The following is a 15,343-nucleotide window of genomic DNA, read 5'->3' as shown; positions in this document are numbered from 1 at the left end:
CTTTTGTCCTGTTGATCTCCCAATGCTGCCTCCATCTCATCCCCATTGGCATCAACGGGGCAGGGTCCAGACATTCTCTGCTGTTATGTGTTGAAATATAATTTCCTCCCTTAATCTGTCCCCAAAGTATGTCAAATCTCTTGGCGTTTGGTCACTTTGGAGGGAATTTAGTGCCTGAGGACAGAGTCAATCAGATCAAGAGAGGAAATCTCCTACAGAATTAACAGAGTTGTAAAGGTCCTTGGATTCGGAGGTCTTCTAGTCCAGCCCCCTGCTCTAGGAGGAGACCCTCTACCATTTTAGAATCAACAATGGGACAGTATATCTAATGTTGGGATTGTTTTCTGCCACCTGAAGGGTAAGTAGAAAACACTACAGATAGACCAGTCCTCAAATTACAACCACAATGCAGTTATTAAATGAGATATATTATGGGACTGACCTGATTTTAAAGCCATTTTTTAAACATTTTTCTGGAAGATGGTGATGTCTGGAGCCAAATTTGGGGTAACTCAGAGGCTGGGAAAGAAGAGGGGAGGAAAGGAGATTCACTTGCCCAAGAAGACATAAGCTACATTGGCTGGAATGTAGGACAGCTGAAATCATGACACACATATTCTCTTGCTTTTCAGAAGATCCAAGTTTACCTGAATTAGGTGGACTCCATCAAACTAGCTTCATTCTCCATCAAACTAGCTTCATTCTCCATTAAATTAGCGTTCTTCTCCACCAAACTAGCTTCCTTCACCATCAAACATGCTTTTGAGAAGATCCAGGTTTACCTGAAGTAGGTGGACTCCATCAAACTAGCTTCCTTCTCCATCAAACTAACTTCCTTCTCCATCAAACTTGCTTTCTTCTCCACCAAACCCGCTTTCTTCTCTACCAAACTAGCTTTTGAGATGATCCAGGTTCACTTGAATTAAGTGAACTCCACCAAACTAACTTCCTTCTCCATCAAACTAACTTCCTTCTCCATCAAACCCGCTTTCTTCTCTATCATTCTAGCTTTTGAGATGATCCAGGTTCACTTGAATTAAGTGAACACCATCAAACTAGCTTCCTTCTCCATCAAACCTGCTTTTGAGAAGATCCACCTTTACCTGAATGAGGTGAACTCCCATCCAACTATCTTCCGTCCTTCTCCATCAAACTAGCCCAGATTCTGGGGAAATGTCATTTAGGAGTTGCCAGATGAGACCCATCCCAACGCATTAGAAATTTAATCTAGGTGGGACTTTTCTAAGGTTCTGGACATGGTAGGACTTCTTCAGGGCAAGCTCTGCCTTTTGACTTCCAAGACATGAACCTCTCTCACAACTCAAGTTGTTGGCCATTCTTGAAACAGGAGTCAAGAGGCTGATCTGCTTCTCCCCTCCCCTCCCATTTCAGCCACGCCTGAAGTTGCTCCACATCTCATTCGCTTGGCTCCTTCTTCCCGAAGCCCCCTGAAAGAGAAAAGATACAACACAGCGGCTTGCAACCCTAGGGTGGACAGGAAGTGTTGGGACCTCCAGCAAAATCAACATATTAAACACATGTGCGTATGCATATATGTATATATACTGTGTATGTATGTGCGTATAAGTATAATCATTAACCTCCGGCTATAAGAAACATTTTCCATTAAAAAAAATCTGTACAATCAGCTGTCATCAAGAGAAAAAAGACTTTTGATTTTGGTCTGAAATCAAAATCTGAAGAGCCGTTTTCTTTTGCTCGGCAAAGTTTCAGAGGCTTCGTTCTTCACAACTTTTTATTTTTAAGAAAAAAAGAAACATCTATTCTCCCCAGGCACCATAATGCAAAAAAATTCTTGTTTTCTCAGGTGCACTGAAACACGAGCTCTGCATTTCACACCAATATTGTTAATGAACATTCATAAGCTGCTTTTTGGAAAGCAGGAGGAGAAATGTTTTTCATTACGAAGAATAGTTTTGCTTTTCTGGGTGGGTGGGGGGGTTTGTCCTGCTATTCGGCTGAATCTCTTCCTGGTGAGATGTAGACATGAGTTTCCCCTTGCGCCGAGATTGCTTCGGTTGACTCCTCTCCGTCACTCATAGAATCATAGGCTGGAAGGGACCTTGGAGGTCTTCTAGTCCAACCCCCTGCCTAGGCAGAAAACCGTACGCCACTTCAGACAAATGTTATCTAATTTCTTCTTTAAAACTCCCAGTATTGGAGCATTTATAATATCTGGAGGCAAGTAGTTCCACTGATTCATTGTTCTCACTGTTAGGAAATTTCTCCTGGGTTCTAAGTTGCTTCTCCACTTGATTAGTTTCCACCCATTGCCTTCTGGTGCTTTGGAGAATAGTTTGACTCCCTCTTCTTTGTGGCAGCCCCTGAGATATTAAAACACTGCTATCATGTCTCCCCTGGTCCTTCTTTTCATTAAACTAGACATACCCAATTCCTGCAACCGTTCTTCATTTGTTTTAGCCTCCAGTCCCCTAATCATCTTTGTTGCTCTTCTCTGCACTCTTTCTAGAGTCTCCACATCTTTTCTACATCATGGAGACCAAAACTGGATGCAGGATTCCAAGTGTGGCCTTCCCAAGGCATTATAAGGTGGTATTTGTTGTCCAATCGCTTCTTAAAAGCCTCCACTGATGAAGCACAATTTCTGGAGGCAAATTCTTCCACTAGTTGGTTTTCTGACCGTTAGGAAAATTCTCCTTAGTCCCAGGTTGTGTCCCTCCTTGATTAGTTTCCATCCATTGTTTCTTGTCCTGCCTCCTGGTGCTTTGGAGATTAGGCTGACCCCCCTTCTTCTTTATGGAAGCTCCCCAAATATTGGAAGGCTGCAATCATGTCTCCCCTAAGTCCTTCTTTTCTTGGAAAAATTCCAGGATTGGAGCATCCACAACATCTGGAGGCAAGCTGTTCCATAATTGATTGATTGTTCTTACTGTCAGGATATTTCACCTTATTTCCAGGTGGGATGTCCCTCTGAGGAGATTCTACCCATGGCTTCTCACTCTGCTCTCAGGAGTGGTGGAGAATAAACGAATGCCCATTCTTCTCTGTGACAGCCCGTCAAGTATTGGAAGATGCCGCCATGTCTCTCTTAATCCTTCTTTTCATTAGGCAAGTGGTACCTAGTTCCTTTAGCTGTTCATTGCACAATTTAGCCTCTAGATCCCTTGTGAATTTGGCCACTCTTCCTGACACTCCTTCTATGGCCTAAGGATTGGGTTTTTCTTTCTTTCTTTCTTTCTTTCTTTCTTTCTTTCTCTTTCCTTCCCTTTTTCCCCTTTCCTTCTTCCTTCCTTTCTTTGTTCTTTCTCTCTCTCTCTTTCCTTTCCTTCTCTCCGTTCCTTCTTCCTTCCTTCCTTTCTTTGTTCTTTCTCTCTCTCTCTCTTTCCTTTCCTTACTTCTTTCCTTCCTTCCCTCGTTTTTTCTCTTTCCTTCCCTCCTTTCCTTCCATCTTTCCTTTCTTTGTTCTTTCTTTCTCTTTCCTTCCTTTCCCTCCCTCCTTTCCTTCCTTCTTTCCTTCCTTCCTTTCTTCGTTATTTCTTTCTCGCTCTTTCCTTCCATCCTTCCTTTACTTTCCTCCTTTTCTTCCTTCCTTTATTCTTTCTTTCTCTCTTTCCTTCCTTTCCTTCCATCTTTCCTTTCTTCCTTTCTTCATTCTTTCTTTCTCTCTCTTTCCTTGCTTTCCTTCCCTCCTTTCCTTCCTTCCTTTCTTCGTTCTTTCTTTCTCTCTTTTTCCTTCCTTCATTTTCTTCCCTCCATTCCTTCCTTCTTTCCTTTCTTCCTTTCTTTGTTCTTTCCTGTGTCTTTTCCTCTACATCCTCCTTGGTTCTGTCAGACCTGGAAGCCATCTTTTACTTTTTAGATTTCAGGCCTCCACCACTTTCTACTGTGGGAAAATGGGAAGTGGGGGGGGGATTATACAGAGTATGGATGATGTGTAGCCATAACAACATTATTTCTCAGAAAGTCAAGGTCACTTTTGTCCCTGCACCTGGACGGATGTGGATCAGTGGTGAAATTCAATTTGTTTTTACTACAGGTTCTGTGGGCGTGGCTTGGTGAGTGTGGTAGGGGAAGGATACTGCAAAATCCCCATTCCCTCCCCACTCCAGGGGAAGGATACAAGATCCCCATTCCTTCCCCACTCCTTGGAAAAAGATACTGCAAAATCCCCATTCCCACCTCACTCCTTGGAAAAAAATACTGCAAAATCCCCATTCCCACCACACTCCTGGGGGAAGGATACTGCAAAATCCCCATTCCCTCCCCACTCCTTGGAAAAAGATACTGCAAAATCCCCATTCCCACCTCACTCCTTGGAAAAAAATACTGCAAAATCCCCATTCCCACCTCACTCCTTGGAAAAAAATACTGCAAAATCCCCATTCCCTCCCCACTCCTGGGGGAAGGATACTGCAAAATCCCCATTCCCTCCCCACTTCTTGGAAAAAGATACTGCAAAATCCCCATTCCCACCTCACTCTGGGATCAGCCAGAGGTGGTATTTGCCGGTTCTCCGAACTACTCAAAATTTCCGCTACCAATTCTCCAGAACTTGCTGAATTTCACCCTTGATGTGGATGGAAGGAATCTTTCTTTGTGGCAATAAAGGGTTGGGGACATGTGATGGACATGTGGGTTCTGGGCAAGGACTTGAACTTTCACCTGGGTGGGAAAACCTGGAAGCTTTCAGATTCGGGTTTCCCCAGATGTGCCAATAGGACATATTTAATAAAATGGAACTTTGAGGAAACTCAGGCCTCGGAGTCTTCTTTTGTTGGGGGTGTTACTTGAGACCCTGACATTAACCGGAATCTCTTCTAAAATACTCTACCAGCTGCCCCGAACCTCGTGAAGGAAAAAAAGAAGACAGGTGTTTTCCTGCTTTCCTTCCAGCATGGGGTCATTTTAAAACAAATTAACAGAGTTGGAAGGGACCTTGTAGGTCATCTAGTCCAACATGCACCCACCCCTGCTCTCCACTCTCCTGCCAGAACAAAATAAAAACAATTCTGCAAGATGTTGGTGAAACAAAGCAGAATAACAGAGCTGGAAGGGACCTTGGAGGTCTTCTAGTCCAACCCCCTGCTCAAGCAGGAAACCCTATACGCCATGCCAGACAAGGTGGTCATCCTGTCTCTTCTTAAAAACCTTCAGTGTTGGAGCACCCACAGCTTCTGAAGTCAAGTCATTCCTCCAGTTAATTATTCTCCCTGTCAGGAAAATTTCTCTTTAGTTCCAGGTTGCCTCCCTCCTTGATTAGTTTCCATCTATTGCTTCTTATCCTGCACTCTGGGACTTTGGAGAATAGGTTGACACCCTCTTCTTTGTGGTAGTCCCTCAAATATTGGAAGGCTGCTATCATGTCACCCCTAATCCTTTTTTCCCCCATTAGACTAGACAATTCTTGCAACCATTTAGCCTCCAGCCCTCTAATCATCTATGTTGCTCTTCTCAGATAGATTAAGAGAGTTGGAAGGGACCTTGTAGGTCATCTAGTCCAACCCCACCTCCCCAAGCAGGAGACCCTATTCCATTTCTGAAAGATGGCAGTCCAATCTCTTCTTGAAAGCCTCCACAACTTCTGTTCCATGGGTGGATGGATCTCACGGTCCTTGTTTCCAGGTTGAACCTCTCTCCTTGTTTAGTTTCCATCCATTCTTCTTCGTCTTTTTAGCAGCTGTGCTTCCCTTGTGGCGAAGAAGGCAGTTCGCTGCCAAGAAATGTCTGGAGAACTTTTCTTCTCCTTCAACCTGAAGCGATGCAGTGAGGTCTCCATTCAGAAATCGGTTGGCCTTTCTGTGAAAAGTCCCCTGGGCCTCCTTTTTCTTGACTGGAGGAAAAAGTCACAGTATCCGGCCTGCAGCCATCTTTTCTTTCGGATCATTTGGCCTGCCCCACTTTCTATTATTCCACTATGCCTTTTTCTATTGTGGGAAAACAGGAGGGGGGATTGTAAGGAGTTAGATGCTATGTAGCCATAACAACATTCTTTCTAGAAAGCCAAAGTCATCCTTTGTCTCTGCACCTCTGCACCTGACCGGAACTGGATGGGTGGAACTGCCAGAATGGAAGTGGAAGATTGGACCATGTGATGGGCTGGTGGGTGTGGAGGGGGACAAGATCTTGAACTTTCAACTGGGTGGGGAAAACTGGGAAGCTTTCAGATTCGGGTTTTCCCCAGATGTGCCAACATGTCTCTCTTAATAAATTGGAACTTTGAGCAATACTTTGCCTTGGACTCTGATTTAATTTTGGATGCTATTTGGAACCCTGACATGCAGAAGGAGAGATCAACAGAGGAGAGAGGCGGGAACGATGGGAATAGCCTTAAGTGGAAGTCATGGTGATTAGGTCTTTTCGCTCGAGGGCCACATGGAAGGACGTGACGTTTTCTGTTGAGCATCTGTTGAAGGCTGCTAACACTCGGCGCAACCCACAGGAAGCTCCATCTTTGCAAAAATGAAAAGACCAGGACCAACACACCTCCACAAGTGATACCGCAAAACTGGCAAAGAGGTCGTTTTTCACGCAACGGTCCACTGGATCTAAACGCTGAACCTGTGCAACCCTTCCATGCTTCTGCTCCAGATTGCTTTTCATTGTGGGAGGGAAGGGGTGTGTGTGTGTGGAATCTCACTGGACTTTTTGGCACTTGCTGCTAAAACACAGGGGATTTAAAAAGAGACCACCCTAAACTCTTATCATGCCCAGTTATGTCTTTTTTTTTTACAAGGAAAGAAAGAAAGAAAAAAAGAAAGGAAATAAAAAAACGCTGATTACCAAAAAAGAATGGGTTTTTTTGTTTTTGTTTTTTTGGTGGGTGGGTCTTCCCAAAACACAAATTTATACAAGCCACTCCGAAGAATTTGCAACCACCAATCTGGAAAAATATCTTGATCCCTGAAGACTTTCTTGGGAAGAAGAAAAGACCAACTACGTTTTCCATCGATTTTTGCAAAACGTTGCAATAAACGCACAGCTGCCGGGTGCGTATTTCTATAGAGGAAACCTAGCATGCCGCTTCAATAGAACCTCCCTCTTCAGGGGAAGTCTACCTGCACATTCCAAACCGTGGAGCTGTAGAACAGGAGGACAATTTGCCTTCCCCTCACTCCCCCGAGAAGCAGGGACTGGAGGCTGTTTAGAGAGGAATACGAAGTGTGAATAGAATCGGCGCTGTTTTCCCTGATCTGATGCTTAGGAGTCAGCAAAGTTACTTTTAATTGTCTACTTTTATCTCTTTGTCCTTAAAAAAAAACTGGCCAGGTTTTTTTCCCCCTCCTTGAAAAGCTCAAATCAGCTCAAGGCTTCGACTTAAGATTTCTGCCAGAAACCCTGAATTTGTTGTGGCCTGCCAGCGGCCAGTGTAGCTGGCAGCAGATTTGGACAGTGAGGAGGTTGGGGAGGAACATGGGCCAGTCCTGGAGGCTGGGAAAGGCTCGGATGAGGGGTCTTGAGTCGGAGGCAGAGGGGCGGGGGCAAGGCCATCTGACAGCTCTCAGCTGCCTTCGGAGCTACGCAGCAGTGAGGCAGAGGAACAGCTGGAGCCTGTTTCCAATGTGTGAATGGGCAGAACTGCCAGAAGAAAAGGACAGCTAAGAAATCAGGATCGACTTGGGAGTAAAGCCACAGGTGGACGGTGAATGGCCCCTCCCATAGGAAACAAAAGAGAAGAGAAAGGGGAGTGGGCTTTTGCAGGAAACAATTCATTTTTTGGATTCAGGAGTGTGAAGATCTGTCCATGAATCTCAGAGACTCTGTGCCAAGTCTTTCCTTGCGCAGCACCTCATTTGGAAAATATTTACATGGCAGCTTTCCAAGCTAGATAAGGTCTGTGGTCATAAATCCACCTTTGAAAGACTGTTTGCCGGGCCTTTGCTGAAGGTGAATGAGAGGAATTCACATTCGTTTAATAAAAGGGGTTTTGTCGGAACTAAGAATCTGCTTCGTGCTTTTCGGGGAAGCTTGGGTCAGATCCAAATTCAAAAAAAGCAGAAAAATCAGGGTTCAGAAGTTTTGCCCTTTAAATCCACCCACCGCCTGGAACTCACAATTTTTAATCCCTTGACCTTGTGGCCAGCATCAACCGATTGCAATTGTTCCACGTCACATCAGATTAAGATGTGATTTAAGATTAAGGATCCCTCACGATCCAACGTTTAGAGTCCATCCAGGTGAAGAAACACAGGTGAGTCTTTTGCACAGCAGAGGGGGAAAAAAAGCATAAGGGATTATTTTACCCCAACTTGATCGCTGTGCAGGATCTGGAGTCTGCCTACATGCAAACTGCCTATCCGTGTTCGAAGAGTCACTGATTTCAAAATTTGGACTCTCCTATGAAGAAAAAACGCCGTTCCAGCTTACCCAACCATCAAAGATAGTAGTTTTCCCAAATTAAAGCCAATTCAACGTGCGCGCCAAAAATCCCTCTAGGCCTCCATTGTTTGGAAAACAGCATTTAAAAACAAACTTCCCCCCAAAAATGTCCTTCTCTATTTTTTCACTTTCCTCTGGCCCAAGGATTCAGTTGAGAAATGGTTTCGGAGTCTTTTTCCAGTGCTACACGCAATTTGCGAGGCTGTTGAAGCCGCCAAAATAGGCAAAATGTACACATTTTGGCTCTTTTGCTTCCCCGCTGCAAAATGGTTGACAAGGATGTCCAGCGCAGCCAGAGTTTTGCTCCGTGTCTCTCGCCTGGATTTGAGGTGTGCGAAATGCGCAGAACCGACGGTGTTGGCAGGATGTTAACGACGATTCTACGGAAGGTGTTAACGTCAGGCGAGCCTCATTTGTAGATGTTATTGTGGCGTCTTCTACTAGCACATTGGTGGTCTTTCCCCCCACTTCTTGAGTGTCTTTTCCCGACAGGCAAACATGCACAAGCACACTTGAGGAGCACACAAGCACACCCACAAACACGCCCACATACAGAGAGAGGGACAGCCGCACGTTTGAGGGAGCGGGAAGCCTGCACGATGGCACGCCTGTCGACAGAGGACTCCAGAAATCCGTCACCTGAAAAGTATCTCGGAGTTCAAAGCCCGATACAATCGTCCAAAGGAGAAGCGTCGAATCCGTGCTTCCCGCTGAACTCCGAGGGCAGCGAGGCTTTTTAAAATGTTCCACATCCCCATGGGTCTCCGATCCTGGGTCAAGGCAGCGAGCCACGCTCTTTCAAAGAGCTGTGATCTGCGTCAGCTCCGACGTGGGCGTGGTAGGGCTCTGCTGGCTGACGGGGACCATGGGGAGCTCCACGCCTAGTCATGCCGGGTTGTTAGTCCCGTCGGAGTTCTTGCAGGCGTAGGCCACGTCCTTGGCGATGCTGCACATGCGGTTGGACATCTGAAGCTCCTTCCTGAAGGCCGAGGGGAAGCAGAACTTCTTGAAGCACGTCTTGAAGTTCTCGTCCAGGAAGGCGTAGAGGACAGGGTTCAGGCAGCTGTTGGCGTAACCCAAGGCGGTGCAGAAGTACAAGATGGATAAGCTGAGTTCGTTGTCGGCCTTGGCTCCAAGACTCCGGACCAGGACGAAGATGTGGACGGGGGTCCAGCAGATGATGAAGACGGCCACCACGACGAAAACCAAGCGAGCGATACGCCGGAGGTTCCTGTCCTTCTCCTTCGATCCCGAGAGGACCCGGACGTTTTTCAGGCGCCGGATCATGAGGCTGTAGCAGATGGTGATGACCATCACTGGGATCATGAAGGAGAAAAGGAAAATGCAGATTCCGAAAATGGGCTCCCAGTAGTCCTCGGGCTCAGGAAGCCGAATGAGACAGTCAATTTCTGCAAGGAGAAGGAAACACAAATGAATGAGGAGGTTGGAAGCCATTGGACTATTTTTTTCCCCGTGGCGTATCAACCTTTCTCATATAGGTACAGCAAAATAAACAGAGATGGAGTGGAGTGGAAGGGAAAGGAAGAGTTGTTCTAAGAAGAGGGAGTCAAGCTATTCTCCAAAGCACCTGAGGGTAGAACAAGAAGCAATGGGTGGAAACTAATCAAGGAGAGAAGCAACTTAGAACTGAGGAGAAATTTCCTGACAGTGAGAACAATGAATCAGTGGAACAGAAGTTGCCTCCAGAAGCTGTGAATGCTCCAACCCTGGAAGTCTTTAAGAAGATGTTGGACAGCCATTTGCCTGAAATGGTATAGGGTTTCCTGCCTAGGCAGGGGGTTGGACTAGAAGACCTCCAAGGTCCCTTCCAATTCTGTTCTGTTCTGTTCTATTCTAAATATTGGAACAGTGCTATTTTATTGTGAGTTGGACTAAAGAGAAATTTCCTAAGGGTGAGAACTATCATTTACAGATAATATCATTTGCAGGAATTGGGTATGTCTGGTTTAATGAAAAGAAGGACTAAGGGAGACATGATAGCAATATTCCAATATCTCAGGGGTTGCCACAAAGAAGAGGGAGTCAAGCTATTCTCCAAAGCTCCTGAGGGCAGGACAAGAAGTAATGGGTGGAAACTAATCAAGGAGAGAAGCAACTTACAACTAAGGAGAAATTTCCTGACAATTAAACAACTAATCAGTGGAACAACTTGCCTCCAGAAGTTGTGAATGCTCCAACACTGGAAGTTTTAAAGAAGATGTTGGACAGCCATTTGTCTGAAGTGGTGTAGGGTTTCCTGCCTAAGCAGGGGGTTGGACTAGAAGACCTCCAAGGTTCCTTCCAACTCTGTTATTCTATTCTAACGTTGCTATATATTTTTTTCAAAAAATAAAGCAAGAATGCTGGTTCATTGAGGTCTGTGCAAAGCTTTGAATTTCAATAACTTGAAACCTCATTATAATGTGGCAAAAACACTTCCTGAATATGCAATTAGGCCTTAACAAGATTGTGCTGAGAATATTATGGGATGGGATAAAGGGCTCCATATAGAGTTACGGAGCGTGCCCATTAGATGCTTAATGACTGAAACCATCCTCTTCTTTTAAGGACCTCATAATCCCCTGCGGCGTGGAGTCTGGGCAACTGAATGGCGCTAGCAGAGTATTTTAATGACCAGATGCCTTTCCTGTCCCCAATGTGGAGTTTTGTTCAGCAGATCATATTCTCATCGTGCCCAGAGAAAGAAATATCTGCTTCTACCTAGGATTGAACTCACAGCCACCTAATTGTGAGGCAAGAACTTCCCCTCTAGGCCACCACACCAGTCGCTTGATGACATAAATGATGCTGGCTAATCGAGCAACTCATTCCAAAGGCATCTGTCTGAAGTACTTACAGCTGTTCCTTTAATGACCGTTTGAAGTTACAAGGGCACTGAAAGAAGTGGCTTATGGCCATTTTTCACACTTAACGACCGCTGCAATCATGCAATCAAAACTTGGATGCTTTTCGCAAGCCCAAAATCTGAGAGAGAACTTTTATAAGATGTTTTATAGATGGCATTTAGATCATAAAAAAACTGGCTTGCATGTATCCGAATTTACAACCGAAATGCTGGAGATGTGATTGTGTTGATGCTACATATTACCATATATGGTGGACTTGTAAGAAAGTTAAAGCATTTTGGATAGAAATATGGTGGATTATGCAAAATATTCTTAAAAAGTGGATAAAGTTTACTCCCACAGTTATTCCTGTTAGGTATAACTACTGATTGTACTATTATAGAGACTAATTTGATTTTGTACTTAATAACAGCAGCAAGACTGTTGGTGGCACAATACTGGAAGAAGGAAGATTTGCCTACTATTCAAGAATGGAAATTAAAAGTAACAAACTTAGCAGAGATGGCTAAAGTATCAGCATATCTCAAGGACCACTCAGATGAGAAATATAAACTGGAGTGGAGAAGATGGATTGACTATATTCAAAATAATTACGGGACTAAGAAATTCCAGATAGTTTATGACTGAAGATACAAGGAATGATATAATCTGTTTAGAGTTAGCCTAACAAAAGAGGACTTAAAGCACAAATGAAAGAGGATACTAACTTTCTTTAAGTTTATTTTAAAATATGTTTATTAAAGATTTATACCCTGTATTTGTTCTGGGAAGTCGGGGGGGGGGGAGGAAGGTTGGGGGGGTTGGGTTCAGGTGCAGGAGGGGAGGTAAATATTTGTAAAAGTTTTTTTTTAAAAAAAATTCAATTAAAAAAAACTTGGATGCTTTTGGCAACTAGCATGTAGTTATGACAGTTTAAGGGTCCTGGGGGGAGGCTGGGTCATGTGATCACCTTTTGCGACCTTTCGACAGGCCATACGAATGGGGCAGCGAATACAGGAAGTCCTCGGCTTACAACGGTTCATTTAATGACCGTTTGGAGTTACGGCGGCACTGGAAAAAGTGACTTATGACCGTTTCTCACACGTGCGACCGTTGACCGTTGCAGCATCCCCGTGGTTGCGTGATCAAAATCCAGACCCTGGGCAGCTGACTCAAATTCAAAAATTCAAATTTAATGAATCCCGAAGGACTCCGGGCGGTTTACAGAAATACATCTATAAAAGAATAAAAAATTAAAAACAAAGAAGAAAAGCAGGTTAAAAAAAGACACATCATGCACTCAATCTAGGCGGGGCTGGACCTCATTCATGGGGACTCGTATTATGACGGTCGCAATGTCCCCGGGGAATCCCGTGATCCACTTTTGCGATCTTCTGACGAGCGAAGTCAATGGGGGGGGGGGAGCGAGATTCGCTGAGCAAGTGCAGTGATTCGCATAACAACGGTGAGAAGAAAAGTCGTAAAATGGGAGGACACTCGCTTAACCAATGTCTCGCTTAGCCACAGAACATTTGGGGCTCCGTTGGGGGGGGGTTGTAAGCCGAGGACCAACCTGTACCTCATTGAATAGAACAGCCAAGGACTTCCATCTTGTGTCAGATATTGGGGCACCCGTGTGCAAAGGCAGGGGTTGTGCAAGGACAATCATTGCACAGATGTGACCATGCTGGATATCTGTGGGGCTTGCTGTAGATGTGCCTGCCCCCCCCCCCACTGAGGGCCTGGCACATCTGCCCCCCTCCCTTGACTTTATGCAGATGATGCTTAGCTAATATCCTAGCCAAGGCTGAATCCTCCGAAGATGTTTTCATCTATCGAGCTTTGGGCTTTAACACGATACCAGAAGGGGGAGAGTTTTCTCCCCCTGTGACCCGTCAAAACCGCGTTCCACAAAAGCGTGATCGACGAAAGCGCACATTTGACGTCATCACAGCGCGACTAAAAAAATTAAAAATTGAAATAAAAATAAAATTAAACCAAGCCGATTCACATACAGGTAAGGGTTAGGTTTAGGGTTAGGGTTAGGGTTAAGTTAAGGGTTAGGGTTAGGTTTAGAGCGTTAGGGTTACGTTTAGCGTTAGGTTAAGGGTTAGCGTTAGGTTTAGCGTTACGTTAACGGTTAGGTTTAGGGTTAGATTTAGGGTTAGGTTAAGGGTTAGGTTTAGGGTTAGGTTTGGGGGGGTTAGGGTAAGGTTTTCGCTTTATTTTCACATTTTTCCATCACAGCGCGATGTTTTCGTCGCGCTGTGATGACGTCAAATGCGCGCTTTCGTCGACCGCGATTTTGTCGTCCGCGGTTTTGTGGTGGAACCTTCTCCCCCTTCTGCCAATTGTCCTGGAAACCTGAACGCTTCCTCGAGGGTGCTGTGAAAACTGCAGGCAAACCCATCCGAGCTCAGGACTAATCAGAGTTATTTCACACTCGGGGGTCAGGGAAGGAATCGTGGCTCCTGCTTGTTTGGCACGCAGGCAGGCAGGAAATTGGAAGATGGGTGGAAGGATGGATGGATGGATGGAAGGAAGGAAGGAAAGTGGGAGGAAAAGGAGATGAGGGGGAGGGAGGGAGGGAGGAGATGGAAGATGGAAGCAAGAGAGGAAGGAAGAAAGGAAGTTGAAAGAAAAAGGACATGAGAGGGAGGGAGGGAGGTGGAAGAAAAGAGAGATGAGAGGGAGGAGATGGAAAATGGAAGCAAGAGAGGAAGGAAGGTGGAAGGAAAAGGAGATGAAAGGGAAGAGATGGAAGATGGAAGCAAGAGAGGAAGGAAGTTGGGAGGAAAAGGAGTTGAGGGAGGGAAGAGATGGGAGATGGAAGGGAGGAAGGAAGGAAGGTGGAAAGAAAAGGAGATGAGAGGGAGGGAGGTGGGAGGAAAAGGAGATGAGAGGGAGGGAAGAGATGGAAAAAGGAAGGAAGGAGATGGGAAGGAGGGGAGGGAATGGAGATGGGAGGGATAAAGGAGATGGGAGGGAGGGGGAGGGAGGAGATATGAAAGAAGGAAGGAAGGAACTGGGACGGAAGAAAATGAAAGAAGGAAGGAAGGTGATGGGAAGGATGGGAGAAAGAAGGGAGGGCGGGAAGGAAGGAAGGAAATGGGAAGGAAGAGAGAGGGAGGGAGGAGACGAGAGGAATAAAGGAGAGGAGGGAGGGAGGAAGGAATAAAATGGGACAAAAGGGATGGAAGAAGGGATGGGAAGGCTGGGAGGACGAAGGGAAGGGAGGGAGGGAATGGAGATGAGAGGAATAAAGGAGATGGGTGGGAGGGAGGGAAGAAGGAAGGAAGGAATATTCTTTGTCTGGAAAAAAAAAAGAATGTATATTTCAAAAGGAAATTTTTAAAAAATCCTATGCTATGTGCTTATTGAGCTTTAGAAGTACCAGAAAGATCCTCCCCGTTATTATTAAGACTTTTAACTGTGACTTTCCTCTTTTCCATCCGAAGACTGAGCTATGATTAAATGACATTCCCCTATTTTACCTCAGGTGTTTTAGGCCCCGCTGGGGAAACTGGACTGGATGCCAGGCTAATTCATCGTTTTTTCCGTTTCCGATTAAAGGCAGCCACCTCCCTTCCCCTCCAACATCCTTGGTTTTCCCGTTCCTCACCATCGTTTTCTCTCTCCGTGGAGCCCATCACCATGACCGGAATGCCAAAGACCGATGCCAGCGCCCAGATGCCCACGTTGACCACCTTGGCCTTGTGTGGGGTACGAATGTCCAGAGCCTTGATGGGGTGACAGATGGCAATGTAGCGGTCTACGCTCATCATGGTTAGGGTGAAGGTGCTGGTGAACATGTTGTAATAATCGATGGAGATGGCAATCTTGCAGAGGGCATTCCCGAACGGCCAGGAGCCCATGAAGGTATCCGTCCCTTGGAAAGGTAAGGTGATGAGGCACAAGGTGTCCGCTAAGGCCAGGTTGAAGATGTAGATGTTGGTGGCCGTCTTCATCTTGGTGAATCTAGAAGAGCAAGGCAGAAAGTCATTCAAAGCTGGGCTACGTCGTATCGACATCACAGATGTTTTAATACACAATTAGGAACATCGCAATGCAGAGCAATACAGCTAGGTTTTCCGTCTCCGATGCAGAGGTGCCATTCAGCAGGTTCTGACCAATTCTGG

The 15,343-nt window shown here is 45.5% G+C and overlaps 1 protein-coding gene across 1 annotated transcript in view; it reads right to left on the bottom strand.

Moving 5' to 3' along the window:
- Positions 1-9,243: 9,243 nt before the first annotated feature.
- OPRL1 (opioid related nociceptin receptor 1) overlaps positions 9,244-15,343 on the bottom strand; it is a 49,813-nt gene continuing 43,713 nt past the window's right edge. The window contains exons 2-3 of the mRNA XM_032238289.1: positions 14,827-15,182; positions 9,244-9,767 (exon numbers count right to left, since the gene is read on the bottom strand). Of these exons, the coding sequence (XP_032094180.1) occupies positions 9,244-9,767; positions 14,827-15,182 (880 nt within the window). The remainder of the gene's footprint in view (positions 9,768-14,826; positions 15,183-15,343) is intronic.

Source organism: Thamnophis elegans, unplaced genomic scaffold (assembly GCF_009769535.1).
Source record: "Thamnophis elegans isolate rThaEle1 unplaced genomic scaffold, rThaEle1.pri scaffold_100_arrow_ctg1, whole genome shotgun sequence".
Classification (NCBI taxonomy): domain Eukaryota; kingdom Metazoa; phylum Chordata; class Lepidosauria; order Squamata; family Colubridae; genus Thamnophis; species Thamnophis elegans.
Note: the sequence above shows the minus strand (reverse complement) of the source record. Positions and strands in the feature narration are given on the sequence as shown.